Genomic DNA, 16,486 nt, shown 5'->3' with positions numbered 1-16,486 from the left:
CCTACCTACCTATAGTTAGATACCTTAGCTATTGGGCAGTTTGGCAAGGACTATAGGACAAGTGCCAGTTTCCAATGCTGCGTGTGACTGCAATGGAATCACGGTATTTCATGGTGCCAGTAGATCAGTCTTATTTCTTATTAAGGATGGGTGATGGTCATCAACATGGACATCACTAAGGTGATCAAATTTTTAGTCTCTAGTAATTTTAAGCTGATGCTTGGAATTGTGTTTTCATATATGAATTTTGATTTAATACACCCTGAATGTCTTTTGTTGCTGTCAATTTGACATATATGTTCTTTTAACAGACAAGTTGCCAAGGAGTAACAGCAAGGGAATACTGAAAGGTAAATGCTTTTAGGGTTATCATCATATCAAGATGTTAACGAAATGCCCTTGTTCAAATTTCTGCTTGGATAGACAGCTGGCTATATTATTTTAATGTTGTTAGAAGAAGCAATGAAATGTTGCATATGTATGCTAGCATTCTGTAATAATTCAGTCTGGACCAGACCGACAAGTGATTGACTTCGTGACCATTGATCCACTCAATTGGGATACAATATAAACCATTCAACCAAGTGATCCATTTAGTTGTCTCTGATGACAAACATGTGTTGCTGGGGACCTACATATTTACCTGGAATCTCAATGGATTACAGGAAATATTTGACAAAGAAAAGCACCCATTTTCCTTTAAAACAAGGTTAAAAAAGGAGGCTCTCCATGGGTTGTATGCATATGTGCAAATACAAATTAGTTTACATTTGGAGCACTGTAAACACTCCAGGCAGTAATACAAGTCATCTTTTATACTTCCAGCTGCGTGGTCAGCTAACAAGACAGCCAAGACTGTACGGTTTGGGAGCATTATGGTGTCACAGGCACAGGTACATAACAGCCCATCCTTGGCCTTCTGAGATCATGACAGTTTATAGTGTTGGCAATCAGAGATCATGACAGTTTGTAGTGTTGGCTCTCTGAGATCATGACAGCCTGTAGAGTTGGCTTTCTGAGATCATGACCGGCTGTAGAGTTGGCTTTCTGAGATCATGACAGCCTGTAGAGTTGATTTTCTGAGATCATGACAATCTGTAGAGTTAGCTTTCTCTGAGATCATGACCGGCTGTAGAGTTGGCTTTCTGAGATCATGACAGCCTGTAGAGTTGATTTTCTTAGATCATGACCATCTGTAGAGTTAGCTTTCTCTGAGATCATGACCGGCTGTAGAGTTGGCTTTCTGAGATCATGACAGCCTGTAGAGTTGATTTTTTTAGATCATGACCATCTGTAGAGTTAGCTTTCTCTTAGATCATGACCGGCTGTAGAGTTGGCTTTCTGCGAGCATGACAGCATTACTGAAACTTATTCTTCTATGGCATAATGATGATGTTCAAGACAAGACTTTCCCTTTTCATTTTGCGTGTGTGTGTGTACGTGCATGTGGGCGTGCGTGTGCGCACGCGCACGTGTGTGTGTGAAAATCAGAAAAATCGATGTAGAGGTTGGTGGTTAATGCTTTTTTTTCAATATTTATAACTATTACCATCAGTAAAGGGAAAGGTTTTATATATTCAAGTGTGGCATTATATATTCATCATATATAGTGTATTGCATTTCACTAAAAATCTGAAGACAAGCCTCGTTTCATAAGTTGTTGTAAGAAGTTATCCATCATGCATTGTAAATAATTTTTTCCCATCATATTGTTCCTAGTCTATTTTCATACATGTCCATGGGACCCTTGAAATTTGAGATTGGAAGTAATAATAATAATCATGTTAATTCTTTTGTAGTCTGTTAAAACAAGTTTGCCCACTGCTGCCTCCCAGCCACCTTCCCAGAAGTCAGCACACAATTCAGTGTCTGAGCTGTCCCTCGAAAAACCTGCAGGGGAACAGTTGCTCTTCTCTGATGATGATGACTTGATTGACCCAGAGTATGGTAACAACAAGCCCCAGGCAGCTCCTGTAGTCCACCCGAGGAAGAGGAAACGAGAAGATGTGGAGGACAAGACATGATATTCACTCTCCAGCAGACATGAGCATTAGCATGATGGCAGCATACAGTGTGGGTTTGAGCTTGAAATATTTTTGACAGTTCCGAGTATTATTGTTAATGCGTATTTGACAATTTTCTCAGGTTAAATCTGAATGAATAATATCATCCAAATCTGGCTTTCACAGGAGATATCGCTTGGGTGAGATCCTATAAGATATAGCTAAAATGAAATTGCAGCACAATGCTTTGCTGAGGTCCGAATGAATGACATCCTTTATCTCTCTGCCACTGAAGCTAGTTAGCTGTGTATTTTACACTGGTTATTCCTCTTTACAAACTTAAAAAGTTGGAAGAATAATTTTGGATGATAACTAGAATCTCACCCTTAGTTTAAAAGTCCAAGGCTCCGGATTTTAGATTTTATCGACTCATGTTGATATATTTGATATAAAAAATTCTGCTTATCATCCAAAATCATGCAAGCCGCAGAGTTTTAAACTTTTTGCCACACATGTTGATATGTATTTTATATCAAAAGACACAAGGGTGAGATTCTCTGTTTATTATTACTGTTATATCTCCTGGCAGAGTTTTAACCATCTTGGTTAGTCAGGTATATTTTGATTTTACAGCTGCTTCAAGCAATTATTTTGTGAATCAAAATGGATTTAAAAAATGATTAACATAAAACTTATGTATATGTTAAGTGATCTATGATAATTCTTCTTCTTCAGGGATGTTTGTCAACTATAGTTGAGGCATGTAGGCATTTGCTCAAATGTCTTGCCAAAACAACAGATTCCATCATACTCAATATCTATACATTTGTTGATCTAGTCATTAATCTTGTTATTTTGTTAACATATTGTTTACTCTTTGCCAAGTTGAAGTTGGAAATAATAAATTATATTAAGTACCTTCTGTTAGTGTCATTTCTTTCTGTAGTAAAACAGAGCAGTTCGTGAGATGGTAATTGTCATATAATTTGCATAAGCTCAGAATCTTGTTTTCTTTATATTTATTTAAGCACATACTGATATATATGGGATATGTTATGTTATGCATGGCAAAGTCATAAGGCAAATGAACGGCACACTATCTTCATCAGGACTAAATTGCAAATGTAGGATTTTGACACCAAAAACCTTTTTGTATACATGTTCATGACGTAACCCTTTATTGAGGTTGCCAACCCCCTTTTGGTACGCAAGACTCTTGGGTAAAATTAGAGGGCATTCGATGGGGATCAGACTCGAAGGGGATGCAGTGAATTCCTAGACATCACTAACTCCTAACTCTACACAATTGACAGGGAACTCATAGACAAACCAGTAGTGAATTCATTGACACATTTTTAATTTTTTAATTAAATGATAATATTATTATACTTATTGAAATACTGACGTGTCTTTCATTTATAGCCACCGTCAGGTCTACATGCAGGACTCAAGTAAAATCGTATTTGTTACGCCGATTCAACATTTAATAAATAATGGTGTATGTAAATAATTCCTTTAATGTATTTATTGTTTGGGGTATATTTTTAGTATGTTTTCTTCAAATTGCACCTTTTTATGACCTAGAAACGTGTTTTCGTTCTGCCTTTGAAGCGTGCTTTTGAGATTTATTCTGTGTTGTATACAGGGGTGAGCAAATGAGACCCTGAGTGAAACAATAGATGGATGGTATGTGGGACTTGGGGGAGGGAGGATGTTGGCAACCTCTTTGATGATTTGTTTGTCTGTTGTTTAACACCACACTCTGCAATGTGACAATATGACGGCGGTCTGTAAATAATCGAGTATGGACCAGACATTTCTGTGATTGACATCATGAGCATCAATCCACGCAATTGGGATACCATGTAATGCATCAACCAAGTCAGCAGCCTGACCAGCCGATCCCGTTAGTCGCCTATTACGACAAGCATAGTGGCCTTTTACGGCAAGCATGGATTGCTGAAGATCTATTCTACCCCCGATCTTCAGGGGTTGCTTTATCGATAGCCAGAACAGTGTGCCTGAAAGTTATGTTCTTCGAAGAACTAGAAGCAAGGGAGAGTACTTTTGGTACATTGTGGTATATTTGCCGAACTGTGTTTTCTCCCTTGCAGCAGTCGTTCACGCGTATGCGACCGGTGTGATCTCGTGCTGTCAGAGATTAGGCTCCAGCTCATCCGTCATGAAGAATCTTGAAAAATACAAACATTAGTTTGAAAAAGTAATCTTGACTTGGCCATAAACGTAATAGGATCCATTAGAGTTTTAGATCTGGAAATATTTATTTTTCTACCACTCATCAAAATGTACGTGTATCATGACCACGAGGTTATCAGCGGGATATTTCTGTTTTTCAAGTACACAAGTTAGTTTTCTGGAATATTTTGTTATTCAGCTACCAAAAACTATGAATTCTCACCAATATATTTCTAATATGACGACCTCTTATTTCAGCTTTGTATTTTATTCACGATGCACTTTTAGTTAATTGGACTTTTCTTTAAAATAAATAGGGACGGTGGGGTAGCCTAGTGGTTAGACTGTTCGATTTACACGCCGAAGGCCCGGGTTAGATTGCCCACATGGGTAACATGTGTGAAGCCCATTTCTGGATCCGTGATATTGCTAAAACTAAAGCGGCGTAAAACTATATTACTCACTCATAATAAGTGTGTGTGTCCTCAGTTGAAACATCAACCAAACATAGTGTGTTCAGAATAGAAAAGTGTAGTAATGAATGTGTTTGCTCGTCTTGTCGAAGTCCCGGGTTCGATTCCCCACATGGGTAGTGTGTAACATCCATTTCAGATGTCCCTTTCCGTGCTATTGCTGCGGAATTGCTAGAAACGGTGGAAACCAACGTTCACATAATCACTGTCCAAATAGAAAACACGTGATTGATGTTTTTTGTCAGTAAGTTCAGTCCAGGATGACACAATGTGATTAATGAGTTAATTTAAATTTCAATGTAAATGATGTGTTAATGTTTATGTAGCAAATTATGATGAACCTGTATATGATTTGATTTCAAGGATGACTAAATGTTGGTTTTGAATTGATTAATTACTGTTATAACTTTTAATTACAGCTTGCATATATATTTCTTCATATCATTTGGATGAAGGTTGCAAACATACACCTTCATGTAAAGAAACTATTATATACACATTGATGCGACAAAATCTGTTCCTGCTGCATCCCAACGCCTTCTGTTTATTGAACGTTTGGTTGATAATTATGTTCTTGAAAATATGCTTGTATCGTTTTCAAAATAGACGGCATGGGTTATTTGGTAATCTGAAACAAATTCAGCAGAACGTTTTGAACATGACAACAAAGGTCATTCCATGACGGTGTGTAGCTAAATCTTGTTGTACTAACAACCCTTTCCATAAAAGGGAGGGTCGCATTCAGTTGAAGCATCAAGTCCAATGTGTCCCCTGGAAGGTCCGTATTCACTTGAAACATCACCAAGTCCAGTGTGTATCCTGGAAGGTCCGCATTCAGTTGAAGCATCAAGTCCAATGTGTGTCCATGGAGGGTCCGCATTCAGTTGAAGCATGAAGTCCAATATGTCCCCTGGAAGGTCCGTATTCACTTGAAACATTCAGTTGAAGCATCAAGTCCAATGTGTCCCCTGGAAGGTCCGTATTCACTTGAAACATCACCAAGTCCAGTGTGTATCCTGGAAGGTCCGCATTCAGTTGAAGCATCAAGTCCAATGTGTGTCCATGGAGGGTCCACATTCAGATGAAGCATCAAGTCCAATGTATGTCCATGGAGGGTCCGCATTCAGTTGAAGCATCAAGTCCAATGTATGTCCATGGAGGGTCCGCATTCAGTTGAAGCATCAAGTCCAATATGTCCCCTGGAAGGTCCGTATTCACTTGAAACATTCAGTTGAAGGATCAAGTCCAATGTGTCCCCTGGAAGGTCCGTATTCACTTGAAACATCACCAAGTTCAGTGTGTATCCTGGAAGGTCCGCATTCAGTTGAAGCATCAAGTCCAATGTGTGTCCATGGAGGGTCCACATTCAGATGAAGCATCAAGTCCAATGTGTTTTCCATGGACGGTCCGCATTCAGTTGAAGCATCAAGTCCAATGTGTGTCCATGGAGGGTCCGCATTCAGTTGAAGCATCAAGTCCAATGTGTCCCCAGGAAGGTCCGTATTCACTTGAAACTTCACCAAGTCCAGTGTGTATCCTAGAAGGTCCGCATTCAGTTGAAGCACCAAGTCCAATGTGTGTCCATGGAGGGTCCGCATTCAGTTGAAGCATCAAGTCCAATGTGTGTCCATGGAGGGTCAGAATTCAGTGGGAGCATCAAGTTCAATGTGTGTCCTGAAACGGTGGGCATTCAGTTGAAACATCAAGTACATTGTGTGTCCTGAAACGGTCCGCATTCGCTTGAAGCATCACTAAGACCAGTGTGTGTCCTTGGAGATTCGCAATCAGTTGAAGCATCACTAAGACCAATGTATGTCGTTCCGGAAGTGTATATAGCTAAAAGAAGCACGTTTTCCTTAGATCTAGAGATGGCACACGAACGGCATCCGATTGTGGCCTAATCGGGAAAGTCGATTCTATCCTTTAAAGTCTCAAAATATGAAGTTCATTATCAAGTCCTGTGTGTCCCCTCGCAGATCGTCGTGCGTGGTGAGGAATCGAGGAAGCAACATACAATTAGAAGGGAAAGTTCACATGATTTCAGTGTGTTCTGCTTGTGTCGAATGTGCATGAATGAGTCGCAACATGATAGCCACTTTGTAGAAACCCCTCGAGAACGGTATTAATGCTCTCTAAATAATAATTGCGAGCAATCAGAGGTTCGAACGTACGATCATCTGATCCTGGTACGGCTATCCTGCACACATAATTGCGGCACCTCGCCAACCCGTCAAGCTGGTTACAGACATGGTCGCACAGATCTTCCTGGATTTACTGCCCATCTAGTGGATAGAGCGTTTGCTCGGAGAGTGGACGGTCGGGGTAGCCATGTTAAACTGCGACATGGTGTCTTAGTGGGGTAGTACTATAAAACCGACGTTAGTCCACACACACACACACACACACACACACACACACGCACGAGCGCACGCACACACACATACATGTGCATGCACTCGTCGCTATATAAGTGAGATATACTTGAACGCGACGCTCAACCCCATCTACTTGTAAGACATTTAATTGACACTGATCAACTTCATCGCGAAAACCTTCACTCTTAGCGACAAATATGTGAAGCAGGACTTGTTACGATTATACAATAATAACTTTACTTTCCATGAAAATACAAAACAAGTCTTAAACAGTCATTCTTTCTGATCTTTTTAGAAAATACATGACATTTACATTTACATGTAGTTTAAGGTTCACCGTCCCTATGCCCAGTATGGTAAAGATAAAGGTTGTGCAGTACTTGAAACATAATTCTCATGAGTATTAAGGAACTAAAATAATTGCCAAATGTTTTCAGCGGAATGATCGAACACGGAACTGACAGCGAGGGGAATGAGAGCTACGACCAGTAACCCGCCATGACGGGTCGGGTTGTGATGCCCTGCCACTGTCGCAGTAGATTTCCTTATCACTGTTAAAGACGGGAGTACAAAGTACGATTGGGGTATAAAGTGATACTCTTTGGTTTCCACCTCGGACATCCTGCTCCCGCCTGCGCATGGAGTAATTCGTACTCGCGCCACACATTTTAGGATTACGTGTCAAGATGCACAGACGGTAGAATGCTGAAAATTAAAAGCCATCCTGTTGATTCTATGACGCTAATATCCATTATAGCTTGAATTTATCTGGTTCCCCATCTACGGGGTTTGGGTACGTGTACAGCAGTCTTGAGTGAATATATAGTTATGAGTCGAATTCCACTTGTCATGGTAAATTGGGATGCACTTTACCTGTTATAAATACCATCTGAATGGCTTTGTACTGAGTACTGATCTTTATTTTGTGTGTTACGCTCAAGCCAAGTGGCAGCCATCTTGAAGGTAATACCAGCGTTCTCACGAGCATATTAATGTTCGTGAAAAACGCGAAAAGCGTGTTCATACCAACGCTGCTGCAACGATGACGTCACGGCATCGTTCATGTTGACACAGATTTACTCCATACGCTTGTACTTTTCCCTTCTTTCTTGTAATACCATTAATAACATAATAACTGTTTATCTTATTACTATAATTTTGCATTTGTGTCGCTCTAGGTTTACGTATTTGTTCTTGTTAAGATGGTACGATGACATGCAAACAACAAAGTCCCCGCACATACGGCATAAAACAGCCTTCAGTCACACAAAATCAGAAATTTGAGACTTTTTATTTAAGCTGTCTTCGAATTACGAATGGTTTTGTCATATTTTATTCGGACGTTTGAGATTGAGATAAGTACAATGTATTTAAGTTTGTGAGGCGCCATTACTAGGCTCTGCAGAGTTCCCATATTTCCCACAACGCGGGCGGCCCGAACTGAAACATTTACGTATAAACGCATATTTTGGGTACAGAGTAATACATCTTAGGAAGAAAAAGTGCATATCTGAGATAAGGCTAAGATATAGGGTGACGTATCGAATCTTCTCCTGGCGCCAACACTTGACCATTCTGCAAGCGGTACACTGGACTGCTGAAGACCTGTAGGTTGTGTTGGTTGTTGAGTCGATACGTGTGTGTGTGTACACAGATTATAGACGTAGTCTATAATAAGGGGAAAGAGCGAGAGAGACTAAATTTTGGTTTGATATTTATTTGATAAAGTGTACGCTTACATAGTATTAGACCGAATTAATGCAGTTAAATCGACGCGTTCTTGATCCTTTTTCTCATTTCACAAACGAAACAGCTTGAAATAAACTCTCTTCCTTGTTTCATATGGCAAGATGTGTGCAAAAGTGAGGTGTGTGAGGTGTGTGTGTGATGGAAAGAGGGGGAAACTTTTTCAGTCATAACTACAATAATCGACATTTAATAGTTCCTGTGAAAACATTAATTTATTTACACCTCAACACACTTCTCTCAAAAGAATTCCCAGCACACTGACCCATCCCCTCCCCTCTCTCTACACGCACGCACGCACACTCAGATACACACAGACACACCAGGATGTCAAATGGTTGGTCCCAACGCAGTTCTGGTCATAAATCCGTCTCTTCATAATAAAGAGGTGACGCAACGCAGCACCGACCAAGAACCAATCTGTGTGTAAAGACCGTCACTGCAGCCTGGTAAAGTTTTCACGCTGTTTGTAGGAAACGCTATATTGATATAGTGATACACACTTATACACCGTCTGAGTCTGGGATTGGGTGTATTTGTTTATCATATTAAATTTACATTGCCGTCTGTGTGTGTCTGAACTATTTTCAGATATGAAAAATACATCACCGGCCTAAAAAAAATGCAAAACCCATCTTGCACCTTTCAACCTTCCCTGCTCAATTATCTTTACTTTAAGTTGTTTGCTGTACAATTGACTTACATTGTATACCGGCGTCTAAAGTCTGCTGTCCTGCCAGGTAGCAGTGATTAACTCTTCAAACACACCTTAGTGGGACAGACTCGCGACCCTTAGCCCTTGCCCCAGTCAGCAGTACACCTGATGGAGATGAGCTCTCTTGTATCGGAGGTGACATTGTTGACACGGCTTCCCTCTTCACTGCGAGAGGTGAGAAAAATCCCACTTCCGGTTTATCTCTTAGTGCCCCTTGACGGACGTGCAGATAACTTTTCGGTTTTAGATTCAGGTCAAGCAAGGAGATGATTCACAAATCTCATTAAGATAAGATTAATAAATAGCAGTGAATATCGCTACGTGTGGTTATGTGCATCTGTAGTTTCAACAACAAGTTAAATCGGTTTTTAATCAAATGATAGCCAATTTTAATAATCTAATTTAACTTTATTCGAGTGAGGAGCAACGCTATATGGTTGAAATATCAGAGTATATGTGTTCTTGTATAAATTGCTGGTGTATAAAATAGCACTCCCACCAACGCCATGGCCATTCTCGACATTTCTGTCTTCAAGGACGGGAGATATCAGATCACATACATTATATGCGAGTCTGGTTCTTTCGGGGAAAATGAATCATCACCAATGACAGCGCCAACAATACCCACAAAGGAAAGTTAAATTTACATCGGCATTACTCGCATATTTGTAGTATGTGCAGGGTGATGGTGATCATCGTTCCAGTTATGTATGCATTACGGTGTCCTACATGTGGCCCACCATGAACGTGTGGTCGGACCAGGCTCAGACTAACCATATATTTGTTTTATTGTTGTTTTACACTGCACTCAGTATCATGTCAGCTATATGACGACCGTCTGTTAATAATGAAGTCTGGACCAGACAATCTAATGATTTAGTCTTTGAAAGGCATTTAGAAGTGATACACATAAGGAAGAGAATTAATGGATGTCACCTAAGGAGTAAGTGTATACTCCGAAACGTTGTGTTCCTCATAATTAAGAAGTTATCCATGAGCATCGATCTACGAAACTGGGATACGATGGCATGCATCAATAAAGTCCGCGAGCCTGACCATCCGATCCAGTTAGTCGACACTTACTGAAGATTGATTCTAACCCGGAACTTAGACAGCTGTGAGTGAAATACAGCCGGTCGTCGGTTAAAATGTTGCAGTGATTTCCAAACAGTCCAACTATCCTTGTCTTGTGACAAATTATTGTGAAGCCGGCCTATATCTGTACACACCACTGCCTCCTTGGACACTACCATGGACTCACACACTCGTCACTGCCTCCTTGGACACTACCCTGGACTTTACACACTCGGCACTGCCTCCTTGGACTCTACCCTGGACTCTACACACTCGGCACTGCCTCCTTGGACTCTACCCTGGACTCTACACACTCGGCACTGCCTCCTTGGACTCTACCCAGGACTCTACACACTCGGCACTGCCTCCTTGGACACTACCATGGACTCTACACACTCGTCACTGCCTCCTTGGACACTACCCTGGACTCTACACACTCGTCACTGCCTCCTTGGACACTTGCCTTCTGGGAGACCACCCAAGATCTCTACACAGTTATTTCTCCTTTGGACACCAGCCTAGATCTATACACAATAAGTACTACCTTCGTGGACACCAACCTAGATCTGTACACACGTATGCCACCTTGGACACCTCCCTAGATCTCCAGACACTAAGTACTACCTTCGTTGAAAACCACTCTAGATCTCTACACACTTCTGTCTGCCTGGTCATCACCCTAGATCTCTTTCCTTTGGACACCAGCCTTGATCCATACACACTAAGTACTACCTTCGTGGACACCAGCCTAGATCTATACACACTAAGTACTTCCTTCGTGGACGCCAACCTAGATCTGTACACACGTATGCCACCTTGGACACCACCCTAAATCTCCAGACGCTAAGTACTAACTTCCTGGTCACCACCCTAGATCACTAGACACTTCTGCCCTCCTTGAAGATCACCCTATCTACACACACGTCCAACCCCATGGACACCGCCCTAGATCTCTACGCACTGAGTTACCTTCTTGGGCATCAACCTAGATCTCTAGACATTACATAATGTCTCATTGAAGACCACCCTAGATCTCTGAGTACTACCTTCATGGAAAACCATTCTAGATCTCTACACACTGAGTACTACCTTCGTGGAAAACCACCCTAGATCTCTCCACACTTCTGTCTCCTTGGTCACCACCCTAGATATCTACACACTAAATAATGTTTCATTGAAGACCACCCTAGATAGCTACACACTTCTGCATCCTTGGTGAAAACCCTAGATCTGTACAGACTTCTGCCTCCTTCGTGAAAACCCTAGATCTGTACAAACTTCTGCCTCCTTGGTGAAAACCCAAGATCTGTACAGACTTCGGCCACCTTGGTGAAAACCCTAGATATGTACAGAATTCTGCCTCCTTGGGGACCACCCTTGATCTCTTCTCACTACATACAGCCTGCCACTATAGATCTCCACACACTTTTGAAAATATTTTAACAGGACCAATCATCACTCATTTACTGTTATCTTGTGAGGCAATAATACACAAACCTGCGCACTCCTAATGCCGTTAGGTTGTAGCAGAACTAGATTTTGAACAGGGTTGTATAGAGACCCCATTAAACGAACAACCCTTTTAGATTCCCTCCAGAGGTTAAACAAGCATTTAGTCTGCCTCACTGACACATTTACTGTTCTGCCGCTAGGTGGTATACGTCGAAATGAAGAAAGAGAGAAAAAAGTCCTCGTGAAAAATGGATGAAGACAAGCGGTGAAAACAGGAGATGTAAAAAAGTGAATAATATCAGTCCTTATCTCCCCTGTCACAATATAGATATATATCCCCCTACTTAGATGAGAGACAGTCGACCACGACCCCTCGCAACTTCTAGGAGCGCAATACAGCCACAAAATCTGCCCAATATCTTAACGTCTTTCTTAACGTCATACCACATTAGCCCGAGGATATGGCGAGTCAGACTGCGCATGCGCAGCGATCGTCCCACACACCGGTGTCTCACTGAACACAACACATCACCCGTGAAATGTACATGCACACGCAACGCGTTAATTATGTGCCGCTAGGTGGCGTGACAGTTCGACCAACAGGTGCTGATGTCAGGCATTGTTTTACGGTGAATTACGGGAAGATGGAGAGGGAATGTTGACGTGAAGTCCCGTTAGTGTGATGAAACTATCACACAGTGACAAGACTACAGGAGATACTATTGACATTAAATAATGATGAATGACGTGTTTAGAATTGTTGTAGTGTAGCATAAAACGAGTTGAATTTGACACCTCATAGGGGATCGCAGTCGTCGAATGCAGGGAAACAGCGCGCATGTGATGACGTCAACATAAAGTCTCTGATGGGCATGACCTGTTTCGTTTGTTTGCTGTTTAAAGCCGCTCCGATGCGCATTGCACACGTTGCACACATTAACGTTGCGTAAGAGGCCGGTCAGTTTTTACAAAGAGAATTTCCCGAAAATGTTGTAAACATGAACAGGACTTGTTTACTGAACATACCGGATGTTCTGAGAGTAGTTGTAGGTCCCCACAAAAGTGCTTGATTCCTCATTTCCGAGAACAGCTTTGCACGTTCACGTTCAGATGCAGTGACATCAAATTATTCTGCCTCTAACAAAAAAACCATCCTCCTCCCTAGTCATTCCAGGATTTACCTCGAGCTACGGTACATGTCAGTCCTGCGCCATGACTGTTGAATTTATATTTCTTTTAACTTTGTTTTTTTACTAAAAGCCTAGGCAAGTCTAGACCAAACTAAGCAAGTCTAGTTTGCTTGAATCCATATGAAAACAGCAGAAGAGGAAAGGATCTTTCGAAGAAAAATAAATAATTATTTTAAAAAACAAGTTTTCGTTGACTAAGTGTTAGTCTAGGTATATGTGTGTCGTAACGGATGTTGCAGAGTAGTGCGACTCATGGTTCTCACTACGTTATACACAGTGAAAGCACGGATATTAAAACATTAAATGTATTAAATTATTATCGAACAATTGGTAATGAGTAATACACATTTGACCATTTTATTTGTACGTTCCTAACAAGGTTCGGACTAGAGAGAAATCTCTGTACATTCACTCTTACTGCAGCATTTACGCTCGTGTACGTCTTGTGATTGTGAGATTGCCCTTATTACCTGCTCAACGATCCGGTTTTAAACTTATCTCGCATTAGATTGATAATATAATTCACCAGCTGGGCGGTTGCAGCGAGGTACAAGTCGGTATGGTATACTTGTCGTGATCTGGTGGGGGTTGAAAACGTGTTCCTCCATTGCGACAGTCAGGTCACTAGTTAGTCCTGCGGAATGACTGGAATATATCTAGTCTAGTTTCCTTGATTCCTATAAAAACAGCATACGAGGCAAGGTTCATTGTGAAAAAATACAAATATTTTAAAGAAATGTTTCCATGGAGTAAGTGTCAGTCTAGTCACTTGTTTCCATGTTGTTTTGGTAAACTTTGACAATTTTATTGTGACTGTTATGTTTTGAAATATATTATTTTCATACATGAATGTATATAGTCTCGTATGTTATTCCTGCATCTACTGTCATAGATTTCACTTAGAAGTCACTCACTGAAGGCGAGAATTACTTTTCCCGTAACAAATTGATTTATTTATTTAGAAAGGACTTTCATTTAGAATTATTAATAACGAAAATTTGTTTTCTAAAAGTATTATATTTTTGGCCATTTCGTTAAACTATTAATTAAGAGACGTACAACAGGATATATGGATTGTATCGTAAATTGGAAATAGGCATTAAACTCTTTTTGTTCAATGTTTATTTCAAGTACGTCGTTTCATTTTGACAAATGTTCAAAGTATGATATATTTTAACTAATTTTTCACGTGGGGCGTTTGGGTTTAGATACAATGTATGAAGCCTTATTACCATTCTCCCCCGTCTTGGCTGGAATAAACAGCGGCGTAAAACTCAAGTCACTCACTGACAGTTGCTGTTGGAAGTTTAGATAAGAGTCATCTTTCCCCCCCCTTGCATCACCGTCGGGGATTACCCACCAAGGGAAGATGTAGCACAGATGAATCCGATGTAATCTGGAGCATGTATGCTGTAATGCACGCGAGTGACAGCAATCATGTTTCTACAAGAAAGAACGGGACCTGAACACTTGTCATTTTGACCTGACCTGACGTGCACTGTAAAGTGTTCTGTAACGGAGACCGGGTGATCCTGCAACGTTAAGCATTACAAACTAGTTCCTTTGACGAAGATTAATATGATCCCTCCCAAATTTTCACCTCCTCGGGTTTTCACACTTCAGTTTGGAAAAAGTTTAAAATAAGTTAGGCAGTTGCGAGTATGAAACTGCCTGTTCGCCCTTTCCAAGCCCCCGACAGCCATTTTGACGACTGTGCGCAGGTGTTTGGTGTACAGTTGCCATGCGCTGCATGATGTCTTCTCTCTACTTTACAGCCTAGTGACAAACTTGTCCGCCATTAAATCATTTCGGCACCGGAACATTTGAAAGCAAGAATTTCGCAGGCCATTTATTTATGCCATCGTTAGTTTTGACTCCGTACAGATTGTCCGATCAGAGTGTTAAGATACAGCGCCATCAGGCTATCGTTGGGTGGGGTTGAGCGTCAGGGTGGGGGATAGGAGTAGGGACCCCCTTGGCAGTTCCCGATAATGATGAATATAAATACCTCACAATAAATGTATCTATGTGTCACATCATTTTATATTGCGAAGAGTATTTATTTAATATTTAGTCACAGCCTGATTATAAATTTTCCCTTGTGGTTATAACTACTGAAATTCCAGTTTGAACCCATTTTCAAAGATTGTTAGATTGCGATGTTTTGAGGGCGAAACCCTGGTCTTATTTTAGATGTAATGTGAGGAAATGTTCACATCCGATCCATATCAAGTTAACAAATCAACTCAAAACTTCTTTTGCAAATGAACTCTGTCTGAAGCGGAAAAACTACGTTAGTTTTTCTGCAATTATTAATTCCCATGTCAATTCCGCATGTCATATTGCGACAACCGAAACGACGCGCGTCAGTTTACGACATCGAAGACTTTTTAAAGGAATGTAAACTGAAAGTAGCAGCTGGGGCAGGTTTTGCACGTTGACACATCTCACATGTGGAGATATAATATAAACGAAAAAAGGAACAATTAAAGATACTTTCCTTCTGATAACAGATGACTGAAAATATTTGAACACTCATGGCGTGTTCTGTCAACCACAGATATGCTATGTTTTATCAGGATTATGGCAAAACATATTTTTATTACAGGCAGATTCTTTTTCTTATAATTGACATTCAACACTTTTCAACAAAATCACGAACATACTAAATTCATAAATTCAAAACGTCAACACCAGAGTATCATCAGTCGCGAATATCTGCCGAAACAGATTTAGCAGGGTGTAAAAGGCAAAATAGTGATGACAATTATTTGAATGGATCTCTGAAAATGACACAAGGTGTTCGCGAAAAGAGTGAGCATACACTGCTCTGTCGATATGTTGTTTAACGATCATTTGAGTCAAATATTCAAATCATTTTTTAAATCAATAATATCAAGACATCAAATATATATATAAATAATTAATATCAATATATATATTTATATTTATATATATTTAAATAATTGATATCAAGACATCATATATATATTATAAATAATTAATATCAATATATATTTATATATATTTATATATATTTAAATAATTAATATAAAGACATCAAATATATATATATATAAATACTTAATATCAATATATATATTTATATTTATATATATATAAATAATTAATATCAAGACATCATATATATATATATATATATATATGTGTATGTATGTATGTAGTATGTAAGTAGTATATTATAGTTTCTGATACATTTCATCAGCGGCATGGAACTATACGTGTATCGGTAGCATCTACC

General features: G+C 40.1%; 1 protein-coding gene across 1 annotated transcript in view; it reads left to right on the top strand.

The window, feature by feature from the left end:
- The window catches only part of LOC139461695 (uncharacterized), a 162,351-nt gene extending 160,327 nt beyond the window's left edge, over positions 1–2,024 (top strand). Inside the window, exons 11-13 of the mRNA XM_071243158.1 lie at positions 312–350; positions 826–893; positions 1,800–2,024. Coding sequence (XP_071099259.1) covers positions 312–350; positions 826–893; positions 1,800–2,024 — 332 coding nt within the window. The remainder of the gene's footprint in view (positions 1–311; positions 351–825; positions 894–1,799) is intronic.
- Positions 2,025–16,486: the final 14,462 nt, after the last annotated feature.

This window comes from Haliotis cracherodii, unplaced genomic scaffold (genome assembly GCF_022045235.1).
Source record: "Haliotis cracherodii isolate W230 unplaced genomic scaffold, xgHalCrac1.p SCAF_1, whole genome shotgun sequence".
Taxonomy (NCBI): Eukaryota; Metazoa; Mollusca; class Gastropoda; order Lepetellida; family Haliotidae; genus Haliotis; species Haliotis cracherodii.
Note: the sequence above shows the minus strand (reverse complement) of the source record. Positions and strands in the feature narration are given on the sequence as shown.